At 45.9% G+C, this 17776-nt stretch overlaps 1 protein-coding gene across 3 annotated transcripts in view; it reads right to left on the bottom strand.

The window, feature by feature from the left end:
- Positions 1–17776, bottom strand: part of ARNT (aryl hydrocarbon receptor nuclear translocator) — a 51046-nt gene that overhangs the window by 26530 nt on the left and 6740 nt on the right. For 2 of the 3 annotated variants that reach the window (XM_073567209.1, XM_073567208.1), the window contains exons 2-4: positions 11253–11364; positions 11017–11076; positions 3013–3057 (exon numbers count right to left, since the gene is read on the bottom strand). In XM_073567209.1, the coding sequence (XP_073423310.1) occupies positions 3013–3057; positions 11017–11076; positions 11253–11364 (217 nt within the window). Of the gene's footprint in view, positions 1–2456; positions 2501–3012; positions 3058–11016; positions 11077–11252; positions 11365–17776 lie in introns of those variants that run through there. The other variant, XM_073567210.1, reaches the window with a different exon arrangement.

The following is a 17776-nucleotide window of genomic DNA, read 5'->3' as shown; positions in this document are numbered from 1 at the left end:
ACGCTTGAATGAAGATGCGGGTATTTTGCATATGTTATGGGAATGTCCGCAGTTGCAGGCTTTTTGGATTGTGATGATTTGTCTGATTGAGGGAAGGTATGGATGCATAGTGCCTAGAACTCTCTTGGTTTACGTGTTTGGATATGTTGACGAAATTGTAACTACTATTTCAAAGAAGGTGGCGGTGTCTAGGCTGCTCTTCTTGGCCAGGAAATTAATCGCCAGATGCTGGGTTAGGCCTGAACCACCCTCTAGAACGTAATATACTTGCCAAGTGGATTATATAGGGTCTTTGGAAGAGGCTACAAATCGGAGATAGAATGCATTTAAATAAGTTTGAACAAATTTGGGCATCTTAGTTGCAGATGGCGTAAGTGAGTGGACAGTTTAGAGGGTCCGGGGTGCATAAAGGTTTTTAGGTATGTGCCCTGATCAGCTATATAGTACAGAGAGGGAGGGGGGGTGTATATTGCAATTAATTTTTTTTTTGGTTCCTGGAGGGAGATGGTCAATGTTATTGATGTCTAATGAAGGGGTAGATGGGGTGATACAGAAACCAAAAATTTTATAAATGTCTAACTGTATGCTTATTGGCGTAAGTCGTATGTTTTATTTGTTGAATAAAAAATATCTAATGAAAAAAAAAAAAAAAAAAAAAAGAAAAAACACGAAGGAAAGTATAAAAAACCCTGCTGTGGTGTTCACAATCCTCTTGCAATAGGACAAGCTGGATGGCAAAAAAAAGTGCTAGTAATATCCCAAAAGTAATAGGAATGAAAAAATAACTTTTAACCATGCCAAAGGAGTTGAAAAGAAAAGTCTTGAGTGAGGAAAAGAAGGGCTCAATTACGGCTTTACTAGCAGAAGGATACAGTGAGTGTCACGTTGCCTCTATCCTTAAAATTTCTAAGACGGCAGTCCATTACAACAAGGTCAAGCAGCAGACATTGAGGACAGGAAAGCTACAGACGGGCAGAGGGAGAAAACGACTCTCCACTGACAGGGTGGACTGTCATTTTATTTGAATATCATTCAGCAACTGCAGGAAGACATCAAGTAACCTACAAAAGGAATGGCAAACGGCAGTCGGGGTGAAGTGCACGGCAAGTTCAGTTTGTAACAGGCTCCCAGAGGCAGTGCTCAAGTCATGCAAAGCTAGAAAAAAGCTTTTCATCAAAGAGAAGCAAAGGAGAGCCAGGCTGAAGTTTGCCAAAGACCATAAGGATTGGACCATAGAGGACTGGAGTAAGGCAATCTTCTCTGATGACTCTAATTTTCAGCTTTGCCCAACACCTGGTCATTTAATGGGTAGACGGAAACCTGGAGAGGCATACGAGCCACAGTGTCCTGCACCCACTGGGAAATTTGGTGGAAAATCGGTGATGATCTGGGGATGCTTCACCAAGGCTGGAATTGGGCAGGTTAATTTTTGCAAAGGATGTATGAATCAAGCTGCATACAAGGTTATCCTGGAAAAACAGTTGATTCCTTCTGATCAGGCAATGTTCCCCAACGCTGAGGACTGGTTTTTCCAGCAGGACAATGTGTCATGCCACACAGCTAGGTCTATCAATGTGTGGATGAAGGACCACCACATCAAATCCCTGTCATGGCCAGCCCAATCTCCAGATCTGAACCCCATTGAAAACCTCTGGAATGTAATCAAGAGGAAGAGGGATAGCCACAAGCCATCAAACAAAGAACTGCTTAAATTTTTGCACCAGGAGTGGCATAAGGTCACCCAAAAGCCGTGTGAAAGACTGGTGGAAAGCATGCCAAGACGCAAGAAAGCTGTGATTAAAAATCATGGTTATTCCACAAAATAATGACTTCTGAACTCTTCCCGAGTTAAAACATTAGTATTGTTGCTTCTAAATGATTATGAACTTGTTTTCTTAGCATTATTTGGAGGTCTGCAAGCACTGCATTTTTTTGTTCTTTTGACCATTTCTCATTTTTTGAAAATACAAAATTTAGTGACTGGAAATGTGAGGACATTTTGTCAGTAGTTTATAGAATAAAAGAGCAATTTACATTTTACTCAAAAATATACTTATAAAGAGAAAAATCAGACAAACTGAAATTTTTGCCAGAGCTGCATAATATTTATATATATATATATATATATTATATATATATATATATATATATATATATATATATATATTCACCCATTAAAAATTAAATAGGAAAGAAATGGAATAAGAGGTTGAAACATCGCATTTAACCCACTGTGGGTTCAATAAAAAATGTCCACTCAGGACCCCGCATTAAAAAAATAAATAAAAAAACGCTTTCGAAAAGGCCCCCTATCTCAAAAGGAAACCGTAACGGGTCTCGGGAAAATGGCGACAAGCAAAAAAATTTTTTTTATTTATTTACCAAATTCCGTTTTTTCTTTAATTCACAAAAGCTAAAAAACTATACGTGTTTGGTGTCTGCATACTCGTACTGACCTGGAGAATCATATTACCAGGTCATCTTTACCGGAAAATGAATGCTGTTGATAAAACAAACAAAAAAAATTGAGGAATTGAGCTTTTTCACCGCAATCGAAATTTTTTTTTTCTCACTAGGACTTTACAGGATAAAATGGATGGTGTTCTTCAAAAACACAACTTGTCCCGCAAAAAACAGGCCCTCAAACTGCTATATGGATGGAAGAATATACCCCTTGCTGCCCTGGTAATGCAAGGACGGCTTATGTCATCCATTAAAAGCCTCCTGTACGGAGCAGCCCTCCATACTGGGGCCCTTGTGTATGACCATGCCTGCTGGTGATCCGTAATGTTGGCGTACGAGACTGCAGCCACACCACTTGTCACATTGGCAAAGATCGCTCCCCAGTTTAATTCCCATCACAAGTGGTAAGGAAGGTTTGCATTATCCCTAAGTAAGGAGACCACAACGCTTACGTAAGAGGAATGCCATACGCAGATCATGTTGTACTGGCACCATCAATATACAACACCACATAGGAAAAAACAGACGAAGAGTGGAGGTATAGCTTACCTGGCGAACCTTTCCTTGTCATTAGGCAGCTGCTCATCATCACATCTGTAATTCACAAGATAAAAGACAGACTAATTAGATAGGAGGCGATGACAAAAACAGGGATTTTTGTGTACTCACCGTAAAATCCTTTTCTCCCAGGGCCACTAATTGGGGGACACAGAAACATGGGTGTATGCTGCTGTCACTAGGAGGCTGACACTAAGTGAATACAAAGAGATTAGCTCCTCCTCTGTAGTATACACCTTCACACGGGCTCTAGCTGAACCAGTTTAGTGACAAAGCAGTAGGAGATCATAAACATTAAAGAAGGGTACAACATGTCACACTATAAGAGCAAACACAAGCAGTCAGATGAACAGGGTTGGTCCTGTGTCCCCCAATGAGTGACTCGGAGAAAAGGATTCTCCTTCGACTCATTGGGCGACACAGAACTATGGGACGTCCTAAAGCAGTCCCTGGGTGGGGAACCAGCATAGTAGTTTAAACCCCACTTACCAACTGCCTAGAGATGAGCTACTGCTGCCTGCAAGATTTGTCTGCCCAGATCAGCATTTGCGGAAGACTGGGTGTGAATGTTGTAGTGTTTAGAGAATGTATGTAGGCCGGACCAAGCTGCAGCTTTGCAAACTTGTTCCGCCGATGCCTGGTGTCAAATGGCACAAGAAGCACCTACTGACCGGGTGGAGTGTGCCTTAAAGGGAATCTGTCACCTGCCCTTTGGCGGGCGATGAAAACGAGGTCGGTCAGGTCCGATGGGCGGTGTTCCCGATGTGTGCCACCTCCCTATCCTTGCCCGCCGCCCGCAGGTTATTGCTGAATTGGAGTAGGTGTACGCCATTTTTTGCGCATGTGCTAAGCATTCATAGCCGAAAAGCCGGACTGCGCATGCGCCGGTTAACTAAGCCTCGGAAGTATTTTGCTGTGTTCTGGGGCTTAGTTAACTGGCGCATGTACAATCCAGCTTTTCGGCTTTGCCCGCAGTTGGGCAAAGCATACTGTGCATGACTAGCTATGAATGCTTAGAGCACGTGCAAAAAAATGGCGTACACCTACTCCAATTCAGCAATAACCTGCGGACGGCGGGCAAGGATGGGGAGGCGGCACACATCGAGAACACCGCCCATCGGACCGGACCGACCTCATTTTCATTGCCTGCCAAAGGGTAGGTGACAGATTCCCATTGGCGTGAAAGGAGCGTAAACGTGCTTGTTGTCGGAAGGGGCACGTAGTATTCTGCTGAGGAAGAGATTTACTCTTCCCTCATGTGCCATCGGCGATAAGCTAATCAAGCTTTTCTCCAAATAACCGTCCGGTTTGGTAAGGCAGGGACGTTAAAGACTTCTTGGACACAGAGTCCACTAAGCATTCCCTGAGCCACAGCACCCTTCTGATGATGGCATTTGAGGCCGTAAGTACGGTGCAGTTGGCCGCATCTAAAGCAGCGTGGACTAAATAGTCCCCTGCTAGAGAAATCCGATTGGCTAGATTTGCTGCCTTAGGCCTGTTTCACACTTCAGTTTTTTGTGTCAGTTAAAATCCACCAAAATGGCGGAAAGCAGATCCGTTGCTAAACTGATGCCACCGGACCGTTTTTTTGACGGATCCGATGAATGAAGAATTTTAAAGAAACCGAGGGAGAGGGAGTGGGAGAGGTAGAGAGAATTTTTCTGGCCGCCGGAGATGATTTCAGGGTTAAATTTCCGGCTGACTTCTTTCCTCCGGGCATGCGCACTATAAAATACGAATCCTGCAGCACAAAAAAACGTTGCATGGTCCGTCCGGGTATATCGGCGGACGCAAAAAGTTTGGCGGATCCGCAAAAAAGCGGATCCAACGGATGGCCATCCATCAAGATCCGCTGGTAATGCAACTCAATGGGAAAAAAAACGGATCCGCAAAACAAAATGGCGGATCCGCTTTTTTTTCCAACACGGCGGATTTTGACTGATGGTGACAAACGGAAGTGTGAAACAGGCCAGGCCTGTTTCACACTTCCGTTTGTCACCATCTGTCAAAATCCGCCATGTTGGAAAAAAAACGGATTCACCATTTTTCTTGGCGGATCCGTTTTTTTCCCCATTGACTTGCATTATCAGCGGATTTTGACTGATGGTGATCCGTTGCATCCGTTTGTCAGCGGATCCGCCAAGATTTTGGCGTCCGCTGACATGTCCAGACGGACCCTGCAACGTTTTTTCGCTGCCCGGATCCGCCATTTGGTATTTGTAAACATATTTAACCCCCAATTCTGTCTGGCTGCTGGATCTCTCTCTCTCTCTCTGTCCCCTGACCTTTCAGCGACATCAGCAGTGCTCCCGCGAGATCCCGCCGTGCCCGCGACATCAGCGGTGCTCCCGCGAGATCCCGCCGTGCCCGCAACATCAGCGGTGCTCCCGCGAGATCCCGCCGTGCCCGCAACATCAGCGGTGCTCCCGCGAGATCCCGCCGTGCCCGCAACATCAGCGGTGCTCCCGCGAGATCCCGCCGTGCCCGCGACATCCGCGGTGCTCCCGCGACATCCGGATGACAGCTCCCATGTAAATCAGCATGCCCACTCCCGGAGCACGCTACAGCGCCGGTATGCTTTTTTTTTTTTTCCCAGGCGCGGTTCCTTTAAATTTTAACCATCGGCGGATCCGTACATCCGCCGATCCGGTGGCACCCTTTCCTGTCAGTCCGTCTGCGGATCCGTTTTCCGCTATTTTGGCGGATTTTGACTGACAAGAAAAACTGAAGTGTGAAACAGGCCTTAGGGGGAACATTATTTTCCTGAATGGTTTTGGACAGGATATCAGCCCAAGAGGCTATAGCTTTAGCAACTCATGCTGCAGCAAAGGAGGGAGAGAGTGATGAACCTGATGCGTCAAAAACAGATCGAGCAACATATTCTAATGGTCTGTTGGAATTTTAAAAGAGCATCCATCTGGCAAGGATAGAAAAGTTTTGGATGCTAGGCGAGATACGGGTGGGTCAGCTGGGGGGGGATTGAGCCCATTTCTTCCGTAGATCTGATGAAAAAGGGTATGTTGCTTCAAGAGGCGCCTGTCCTATGAAGCGTTTTGCAGGCCGCTCTCTATGCCGCTTAACTATGTCACAAAATTCGGGATGGTCGGCGAAGGCACTGTGAGAAGGTTTGGTCTTCTTGAATGACACCGCATGATCTGGGGTAGAGATACAGTCGTCATTAACTTTTAGTTTATGGTTGACGGCCTCAATGAGGCTCCCTCGACTCACCAGACTATCAAGTGATGGTGGATAGAGTGGCTTGTCCGACTCATACTCAGAGTCCTGGCCGCTGAAAGCTCCTGGTGGGGGGGGGGGGCGAGAAGAGGAGCTCACAGGTGGCGAGGCACAAGAGGGGCCGGGAAAGGTGGTATGGGTCCGTTTCTTAGATGGCCGCCAGGAGTAGAGCCGACTATCTCACGATGAGCAATAATCTTGTGGGCGTAGCCGCTGGCAAGCACAAAGAGGTGGGCGGAGCTACCAGGCTGCAACCTAGGTGACGAAGCCGGGGCCTAAAATTTGTTGATGCCGGCCGGAGGTCGCTGAGGCTGGTATTGCCATGGGGTAGCGTGGTACAGAAGCCCTCCTGCAGGTAGATAGACTCCCGGGTAACTGTCGGCTAGGGTATCAGAAGCCACCGGAGGGGGATCGCAGGGCCTGATTATCTGCTACAGATGAGCTGCTGTAGCGTGGACCAAGCGGGAAGCCCTCCTTCTGCCATCGCTTTGACAGGGAGGTGGAGAGGGAAAATCCGCTTTTTTATTATTTATTATTATTATTATTTATATAGCACCATTGATTCCATAGAGCTGTACATGAGAAGGGGTTACATAGAAATTACAGATATCACTTACAGTAAACAAACTAACAATGACAGACTGATACAGAGTGGAGAGAGGACCCTGCCCTTTCGGGCTTACATGCTACAGGATGGTGGGGAAGGAGACAGTAGGTTGGTGGGTTGCAGCAGGTCCGGTGTTGGTTGAGGTGATATCACCGGTAGTGGTGAGAGAGAAGGAGGTAGCGGGGTCATTGCAGGCTGTAGGCTCTCTTGAAGAGGTGGGTTTTCAGGTTCCGTCTGAAGGATCCAAATGTGGTTGATAGTCGGACTTGTTGGGGCAAAGAATTCCAGAGAATAGGGGCTATTCGGGAGAAGTCTTGGAGGCGGTTGGGTGAGGAGCAAATAAGTGTGGAGGAGAGAAGGAGGTCTTGGGAGGACCGAAGATTACGTGAGGGAAGGTATCGGGAGATTAGTTCAGAGACATATGGGGGAGACAGGTTATAGATGGCCTTGAAGGTCAGAATTAGTAATTTGAACTGGATACGCTGAGGGAATGGGAGCCAGTGAAGAGATTTGCAGAGGGGAGAAGCGGAGGAGTAGTAAGGAGAGAGATGAATTAGTCGGGCGGCAGAGTTAAGGATGGACTGGAGAGGTGCGAGGGTGTTAGCAGGGAGACCACAGAAAAGGATGTTGCAGTAGTCGAGGCGGGAGATGATGAGGGCATGCACGAGCATTTTAGTAGATTGAGGGTTGAGGAAAGGACGGATTCTGGAAATATTTTTGAGCTGGAGGCGACAGGAGGTAGAAAGAGCTTGGATATGCGGTTTGAAGGAAATCTGATGAGTTCAGATTTGTCTAAATTGAGTTTGAGGAAGCGAGAGGAGAAGGAGGATATGGCTGATAGACACTCTGGGATTCTGGACAGCAGAGAGGTGACGTCTGGGCCGGAGAGGTAGATCTGAGTGTCATCAGCATAAAAGGTGGTAGTGGAATCCGTGGGACTTTATGAGTTGCCCCAGACCAAGTGTATAGATTGAGAAGAGTAGGGGTCCTAAAACAGAGCCTTGGGGGACTCCAACAGAGAGAGGGTGGGATGAGGAGGTGGTGTGAGAGTGGGAGACGCTGAATGTGCGGTTGGAAAGGTAAAAGGAGATCCAGGATAGGGCAAGGCCTTTGATGCCGGACGGAGGAAAGGATCTGTAGTAGGAGGCAGTGGTCAACTGTGTCAAATGCAGTGGACAGGTCTAGAAGCAGGAGTATAGAGTATTGTCCATTTGATTTGGCTGTAAGTAGGTCGTTAGTAATTTTGGTCAGGGCTGTCTCAGTGGAGTGATGGGCGCGGAAACCAGATTGTAGATTGTCAAAGAGCGAGTTAGATGATAGGTGGGAGGAAAGTTCAGCGTGGACATGCTGTTCCAGGAGTTTGGAAGCGAATGGGAGCAACGATATTGGGCGATAGCTGTACATAGCGGTTGGGTCGAGGGTTGGCTTTTTAAAGATTGGCGTGATTGTGGCATGCTTGAAAGCAGAAGGGAAGGTACCGGACGTTAGTGATAGGTTGAAGAGGTGGGTTAGGGATGGGATAAGTGTGGTGGTGAGGTTGGGGAGGAGGTGGGATGGGGTCAAGTGCACAGGTTGTGAGGTGCGATTTGGAGAAGAGGAGATTAAGTTCCCCTTCAGTGATGTTGGAGAGTGAGGTTATGGGGTTTGGGCATTGGTCTGGTATACAAAGGGGTTGTGGTGGTTGAGTGATGAATACTTGCCTTGTTCGGTTAATGTTGTTTTTGAAGTGTGTGGCAAAGTCCTCGGCAGAGATGAAGGAGGTTGGATGAGGCAGTGGTGGGCGGAGGAGGGAGTTAAAAGTTTTGAATAACTGTTTTGGGTTGTAAGATAGGGAAGATACGAGGGTTGTGAAGTAGGCCTGTTTAGCAGAGGTGAGGGCAGATTTGAAATCGAGTGTTGCCTGTTTGAATGTGGTGAAGTCATCTTGCGAATTTGTTTTCTTCCAGCGCCGTTCTGCAATCCTGGACAGTTGCCGGAGCTTTTTAGTGGTGTTATTGTGCCAGGGTTGTCTGTTGATACGTTGCATTCTGCCATGAATGAGAGGGGCAACCGTGTCAATAGCTGATGCGAGAGTGGCATTGTAGAAAGCAGTGGCACTGTGTGTCATGGAGTGAGGATATGGATGCCAGTGGTAGAATAGAATCAGAGAGCGTGTGGGTGTCTAGGTGTGCAAGGTTTCTGCGGGGGTGTGCATGTTGCTGGACATGGATGAGAAAGTGAGTAGATGATGGTCAGACAGAGGGAGAGGGGAGTTGGTGAAGTTAGAAAGAGAGCAGAGACGGGTGAAGACCAGGTCTAATGTGTGTCCATCTGTGTGGGTGGCTGAGGAGGACCACTGAGTAAGTCCAAAGGATGAAGCAAGGGACAGGAGCTTTCTTGCATACACCGCTACATATCAGTGGTGGTGCAATGGGAGCTGCACGGACTTAAGCGAATGCCTCTGGACATCCTAGGGGTTCAATCCTCTGGGATGGACAGGGCTGATGGTCCGGCATAGAGAGCCTGGCTGCAGAAGGGGGTACATGGAGTTGACACTCTATTGTTCCTGTCTGTTGCTGTTGTGGGGAAAGCGTTGCCCTGAAGGGACCTGTCGCCCCAGGAGTAGAGCTCAGTTACAGGTTTTAACGGTGCAGGAGGGGGTACGTGGAGGCGACACTCCATGTTCCTGCCTGTTAACGGTTTGGGGAGATCGGATCCCTGAAGGGATTCGTCGCCCCTTATAATTGTTGGAAAAAATTCTGAATTTAAAACTTAAAAATAAAAAAATGTGGTCTGAATATCAGACCCATGTGCCTCCTACAGACACTAAGCGTAAACTGGTTCAGCTAGTGCCAGTGTGAGAGTGTATACTGCTGACGAGGCAATCTCTTTGTATTCTCTTAGTGTCAGCCCCCTAGTGACAGCAGCATACACCCATGGTTCTGTGTCCCCCAATGAGGAAAAGAAGAAACGGCCTTGGACTGCGCCTCCTGCTGGGCATTAGTCACCTGGACGGCCTTTAGTACAAGTGACTAACTGCTACGAACAAGAGTACAAATGGAGACCTTCAGTAAGTGACAGGCTCTCGAGTGGCAATCCATCGATACCATGAGATTGCATCATTTAAATGCTGCTGTCCATCTGTCATGGCATCATTTAAGTGGTTCAACAGCAGTTACCAAAGCCTGCTCCATTCACTGATCATTTTGGGATTTATGCCCCGACAGCTGCAAACAGAGCCAGCTCCCTTCACTGATCGTTTTCAGATTGCTGCTCTGACAGCTGCAATAATAGCCAGCTCCCTTCACTGATCATTTTGGGATTTCTGCTCAAAAAGCAGCGATCAGAAACAGCTTCCTTCACTGAAACACTTTGAAATCTCTGCTCCAACAACAGCTACCTTCACAAATCATATTGGGACCTCTGCTCCAACAGCTGTGATCATAGCCAACTCCCTTCACTGATCATTTTGGGATGTCTGTTCCGACAGTAGCGATCAGAGCCAGCTTCCTTCACTTATTTTGAGATTTCTGCTTCAATAGCAATGATCAGAGCCAGCGCCCTTCACTGATCATTTTTAGATCTCTTCTCACAGCTGTGATAAGAGCCAGCTCCCTTCACTGATCATACTGGGATCTCTTCTTTGATGGCAGTGATCAGGAGCCAGCTCCTTTGACTGATCATTTGAGATCTCTTCTCCGACAGCAGCGATCAGTGCCAGCTCCCTTCACTGATCATTTTCGGATCTCTGCTCTGACAGCAGCGATCAGAGCCAGCTCCCTTCACTGATCATTTTGGGATCTCTGGTCTGACAGCAGCCATCAGAGCCAGCTCCCTTCACTGATCATTTTGGAATCTCTGCTCTGACAGCAGCCATCAGAGCCAGCTCCCTTCACTGATCATTTTGGGATCTCTGCTCTGACAGCAGCAATAAGAGTCAGCTCCCTTCACTCATTTTGAGATCTCCGCTTGCAGTCAATGAATGGCAACAACAGGTTGCAATCGTACCCAGTTCAGGCTAATCCTACATGGGGTGTACTGACGGCGCACATCTGTCCTGGTCGTCACAATGTATTAGTCTGCGAGCACCACAGTACACCAAATACTATGGTAGCAATGGGACAGGCTGGCTACTGTATATCATGGTCTCATTACTGCAAATGGTGCAACCGTACCGGAGGAATTTACTGCCCGAGTCTTCGTCATCGTCATCATCATCATCATCGAAGTCCAGTCTGAGGAAAAAAGAAAACAATTGCCTTAAAACATGGCAGCTGCTGGTCATCACACATGTCTTTCGATCCGTCTGATAAGCAGGTTTTATTTTTTTATCTACGGTAATCTGGTAATCCAGAACATTAATAATCAGGCAATAGACAGTAAAGCTGTCAATACAGTCATCGGATCATACCCGGAGCGACGCTTGTTAGCTCTCTGAATCATTGACCCGCCGGCCTGAGAACTTGAGCCTGGGTTTCCTGAGGACACAGCGACCCCCAGAGAAGGGACGTCCGATGCCATCTCTGTAGAAACGAGAAAGGAGGAAGAAATCAACAGCTGAGGGACGGAGACAACCATGGAGGTGAAAGAGCGGGAGATTACAGTTGCTGACGCAGGACTGGGCCCGGACACTGACACCATTGATTGCCCCGTGCCCCCCACTCATACATCCCAGGGAGCATCAAGAGGCTCCGTGAGATTCAACCATAATCATCAAAGCCAATTATTTCTAATTACCTCTTATAATAATCATCCATATCACCATCCAAGCTACTCCAAAAAAACAAAACAAAAAAAAAACACCATCTGCACCAGCAATTATATCAACCATATCACCATCCAAGCCACTCACGATCATAAAAATCACCATTTGCACCAGCAATTATATATTCGTCCACAGCACCATCCAAATCATCCTTTTATATGCATCATCATGTATACCACCATGTAAATTTCCCAGATAATCATATCATATATATACACCACCAAAATCATCTATAAAAGCAATCGTATCAGCCATACATTATGTCTCCCATCATCCATAACAATTATTTCTGTAAGTCATTAAGCTCATCTCCGTCATCATCCATGTCAGCATTAATTATATTCAACATCATCGATATCACCATCCAAATTCTCCAACCAATCATAACTATCATCATCACAATCATATGATGCTATAATCATCCATACCACCAGTCAGCCTCCTAAATCCATCTTGCAACATCACCATCCATACCACCAATTATAAAGAGCATCCATCATACCATCCAAATTCTCCATAGTCATCATATCTATAATAACCATCCACATCATATAAATCACCAGTCATACCACCAATGTCATAATCCACTACATCCATCATACATATAATTTATTTTATCATGAGAATTAAAAAAATATCCAAATTATCATTATATGATCATCATCCATGTACATTACCAAGCCCATCAATCCTATAAGTCACCATTCACACCACCAATCAACTCTGTCATCATCCATACCACTGGTATTGCAGAGAGGGGCAGGAGGAGACATCTCCATCACACACAGGAACCGAAAAACTTATGGAAAAAAGCATCAGAAGAAAGGAGATCACAGACTTTACAGTGAGAACACGCCACTCCTAAACAGTGACAGAGTAAACAAGCCGCACATGTGGCGGCACTATTTATAACCCAGCCATATGGGTTACATCAGGGGAGAAGGATCAGAGGACGTTGTGGAAGGGCCAGACCTGCCATTGTCTTATGTGGATCCAGATAACAAGACTACATCCGTAGTGTGCCAGCAACCAAGGACAGAGTGTGGCTGCGGACCCCACCATGGTCTCCCAGTGCTGCCGTAATCTTGTCACTGCATTTCCTTATTGCACATGGTGTCATCACATCCTGACGGCACACAGCCCTGAGACCTTTACAAGTCACAGAAAAAAAAAAAAAGACATCCAAAGAATCCTTTAGAGAAATGTGTCACCTGAAAATAATGGGACACAAAAGGGCGCTGTCACCGAACCTCTCCCACAAGGATGGAGGTGACCATTATCCACAATGTCATCAACACATTTCATCAAGAGCCCAGTGGTGGCGGCTTTACATCCATCAGACGCTTGTGCTTGGTGATGTAAGACTGCATTTGTCATTAACCCCTTACAGGCTGATCCTATATATGTCGAGAAACAGAATTACCAGCGCTTGGGTCCTGTGTTCAAATCCCACCAAGGACAACATCTGCAAGGACTTTGTATGGGTTTCCTCCCAAATTCCAAAGACATACTGATAGGGAACTTAGATTGTGAGCCCCATCGAGGACAGTGATGATAATGTGTGCAAACTGTAAAGCGCTGTGGAATACGTTGGCGCTATATTAAAAAAATAAAGATTATTATTATTTACCGTCTGCCTGCAGCTTGTGCTGGCTGTCAGCTCTCCCGCCTGTCACACCAGCAGGAGAGCCCATCGGATCCAGAACTAAAGGCAGGCCGCAGGAGGACACATGCCACAGGCAGACAGCTTGCTTTCATTTCCCCTATCCCCTAGTAATGAGGCGCTATCAGGATGTTGCATGTTACAGTGGAATAAGCCCAGAGGGTGTCATAAGCCTGGCAGACGTCGTCGGCCTGCTGACACTCTCCCCATCCGGCAGCTGGAGGAAATCTGTTAGACAAAGTCCAATACTAAGAAAAGCTCTGCACAGCGCTGACTGACTACAACTCCCATCAGGCCTGTACGTTATACTCCACGGCGAGCTTGTTCTGATGAAATCTAAAAAACGACAGTGGATACAAAAATAGTCAACTTGTCCAATACATTTTTGCTGCTCTTTAGCCCTGTGCCCCCTTTATTCTGGAAATCATATAGGCTGGACCTCCAAAGATCAGATGATTTAGGCAACGTTCACACATCAGGTTTTTTTCCGACAGGCAGGATCCGGCTATTTTTAGAAAAACCGGATCCGGCGTAAATTTTGGAGAACTGAAGAAACGGATCTGTTTTTCCACCGGATCCGTCTAGCAGGTTTATATCGGTTTCCTGGGGGCTGGCCAATTGGATCTGAGCATGCGCAGACTTAAAAAAAACAAACAAAAAAAAACAAAAAACAAAACAAAAAAAAAAAAAACACAGATCCGGTGGCCGGATCCGTCTTTTTCTGGATCCGGCGCATTCCGGTGCCCATAGGCTTCCATTATAGCAAAAAAAAAACTCTGTCTGGTTTTTCGCCGCAGACAAAAAACGTTACTAGAGACATATTTTCCAGACGCCGGAATGAAACATATAGCTGGATCCGGCGAAAACCGGAAGAAACTGAAGGCCATGCGGCACGATCTGACGCTAATACAATTCAATGAGAGAAAACTGGATCCGGCGGCAGCTTTCACCGGATCTGGTTTAACAAATAGCCGGATCCTACCTGTCGGAAAAAAACAGATGTGCGAAAGTAGCCTTAGAGTCCTGCTCTCTGGGGAGACTGGGCAAATGGGGGCTGCCCATCATTCACACAAGCTCAGGTGAGGCCAGACGCCGGCTGTATCATACATCCGACATCTGCCTTTAACAGCAGATATCAGAGCCGGCTCCGCTCTCTGCTGACAATCCTTTAAATTCTGCCATCAATCACTGACCGCAGCGATCTTGCCCGGACGTCCTTGTCAGACGCTCATCGGTTCCCACTCATCACAAGGTGATGATTGGTTGCTGGGTGTCTGCTGACGGTCCTCATTACTGCCATAAGCAGGGCTTCAAAGGAGACCATGGTTAGGACTATATGGTACAATGCTAAAAGCAACAGAAGAGATACACCAAGGTTACTTACCGGTAGCCAGCTTTTCCAGAAACCATGACAGCACACCTGAGAGAGGGATCCACCCAGCCAGGACAGGAAACCAACTGAAATAAAAGGACTGTAGCTCTCTCACGCTTGAGTTGGGTTACAGAGCATGAGAGGACCTCCGGTTAATTTACACAGATAACCACATTATATAAAAAAAAAAAAAACCCAAACAATAGTGCACACCCAAAAGGTGAGAAGGAGGGGGATATACATGTGCTGTCATGGGTTACAGAAAAAACAGCTACCAGTAAGTAACCTTGGTGTTTTCCCTTCACCCATGACAGCACACCAGAAAGATTTTTTTGAGAAATGAAAACCTTAAGGAGGGACCATCGTTTGCAGCACCCTTCTACCAAAGGTTAGATCAACCGAGGACAGGTTCAGTCTGTAGTGCTTAACCCCTTTACCCCCAAGGGTGGTTTGCACGTTCATGACCGGGCCAATTTTTACAATTCTGACCACTGTCCCTTTATGAGGTAATAACTCAAACGCTTCCATGGATCCCACTGATTCTGACATTGTTTTCTTGTGACATATTGTACTTCATGTTAGTGTTAAAATTTCATTCAAATAACTTGCGTTTATTTGCGAAAAAAATGGAAATTTGGCGAAAATTTTGCAATTTTCCAACTTTGAATTTTTAGGCCCTTAAATCACAGAGAAATGGCACACGAAATACTTAATAAGTAACATTTCACATATGTTTACTTTACATCAGCACATTTTTGGAACCCCAATTTTTTTTTGTTAGGAAGTTATAAGGGTTAAAAGTTGACCAGCAATTTCTCATTTTTACAACTCCATTTTATTTTTAGGGACCACATCACATTTGAAGTCACTTTGAGGGGTCAATATGATAGAAAATACCCAAAAGTGACACCATCCTAAAAACAGCACCCCTCAGGGTGCTCAAAACCATATTCAAGAAGTTTATTAACCCCTTCAGGTGCTTCACAGGAATGTTTAAAAAAAAAAAATTAACATTTAACTTTTTTCACAAAAAAATTACTTCAGGACCAATTTTTTTTTATTTTACCAAGGGTAACAGGACAAATTGGACTGCAAAAGTTATTGTGCAATTTGTCCTGAGTACGCTGATACCTGATATGTGGGGTGGAACCACTGTTTCGGCGCATGGCAGACCTCGGAAGGGAAGCAGTGCCATTTGACTTTTTTGGCTGGAATTGGGATTGGACGCCATGCCACGTTTGGAAAGCCCCTGATGTGCCTAAACAGTGGAACCCCCCACAAATGACACCATTTTGGAAACTAGACCCCCTAAGGACCTTATCTAGATGTGTCGTGAGCACTTTGAACCCCCCAGTGCTTCACAGAAGTTTATAACGTCCGGGCGTGAAAATAAAAAAAAACATTTTTTCCACAAACATGATCTTTTAGTCCCCAATTCTTTTATTTTCCCAGGAGTAACAGGAGAAATTGGACCCCAAAAGTTGTAGGCCAGTTTGTCCTGAGTACGCTGATACACCATATGTGGGAGAAAACTACTGTATGGGCACACGTCGGGGCTTGGAAGGGAAGTAGTGACGTTTTGGAATGCAGACTTTGATGGAATGGTCTGCAGGTGTCATGTTGCCTTTGGAGAGCCCCTGACGTACCTAAACAGTGGAAACCCCCCACAAGTGACCACATTTTGGAAACTAGACCCCCCACGGAAATTATCTAGATGTATGGTGAGCACTTTGAACCCCCCGGTGCTTAACAGAAGTTTATAACGCCCGGGCGTGAAAATAAAAAAAATCATTTTTTTCCCCACAAAAATGATATTTTTGCCCCCCAATTTTTTGTTTTCCTAAAGGTAACAGGAGAAATTGGACCCCAAAAGTTGTTTTGCAATTTGTCCTGAGTAGGCGGATACCCCATATGTGGGGGTAAAATACTGTTTGGGCGCATGGCATAGCTTGGAAGGAGCACCATTTGACTTTCTCAACGCAGAATTGGCTGGAATTGAGATCAGACACCATGTTGCGTTTGGAGAGCACCTAATGTGCCTAAACAGTGGAAACCCCCAATTCTAACTCCAACCCGAACCCCAACATGCCCCTAACCCTAATCTCAGCCCTAACCCTAATGAGAAAAAAAAACATTTTCTTTTAATTTTATTATTTTTCCCTAACTAAGGGGGTGATAACGGGGGGTTTGATTTACTATTTATGGCGGTTCTAATGTTTGGCGGCTGTCGCACGCTAAAAGATGCTTTTTATTGTAAAAATTGTTTTTGCATCACCACATTTTGAGAGCTATAATTTTTCCATATTTTGACCCACAGAGTTATGTGAGGTCTTATTTTTTGAGAGACGAGTTGACGTTTTTATTGGTACCATTTTCGGGCACGTGACATTTTTTTATCGCTTTTTATTCCGATTTTTGGGACGCAGAATGAACAAAAACAAGCGTTTCAAGAATTTCTTTTGGGGGAGTGCGTCTACACCGTTCCGCGTGCGGTAAAATTGATAAGGCGGTTTTATTCTTCGGGTCAGTACGATTACAGCGATACCTCATTTATGTCTTTTTTTGTGTTTTGGCACTTTTATGCAATGAAAACAATTTTATATAAAAAATAATTATTTTGCATTGCTTTATTCTGCGAGCTATAACTTTTTTATTTTTTCGCTGATGACGCTGTTTGGCGGCTCGTTTTTTTTGCGGGACAAGATGACTGTCATCGGTACCATGGATATTTATATGCGTCTTTTTGATCGCGCGTTATTGCACTTTTTGTTCGGCAGTATGATAATAAAGCATTATTTTTTGCTTATTTTTTAAGGGGTTCGCTAAAGGGGTTAACTAATGGGACAGTTTTATAGGACGGGTCGTTACGGACGCGGCGATACTAAATGTGTGTACTTTCATGTCAGAATCTGTCACAGATCGCTGTGACAGATCAGCGATCTGTCACAGGCATAGAAGCAGACTTCCTCATGCCGGCGCTTTGCAGGCAGTGAGGAAGCCAGCTCCCTGCAGGCCCCCGGAGGTTCCCGCCACCATATTGGATCCGGGGACCTGCAGGTAAGAGGCCCCCCACAGCAGCGCTGCACATCGCGCTGCTGCGGGGGGCTCAGGGAAGCACGGAGGAAGCCCCCTCCC

The sequence above is a fragment of the Dendrobates tinctorius genome, unplaced genomic scaffold (assembly GCF_039654945.1).
Source record: "Dendrobates tinctorius isolate UK_male_01 unplaced genomic scaffold, ASM3965494v1 ptg000019l, whole genome shotgun sequence".
In the NCBI taxonomy this organism is placed as follows: domain Eukaryota; kingdom Metazoa; phylum Chordata; class Amphibia; order Anura; family Dendrobatidae; genus Dendrobates; species Dendrobates tinctorius.
Note: the sequence above shows the minus strand (reverse complement) of the source record. Positions and strands in the feature narration are given on the sequence as shown.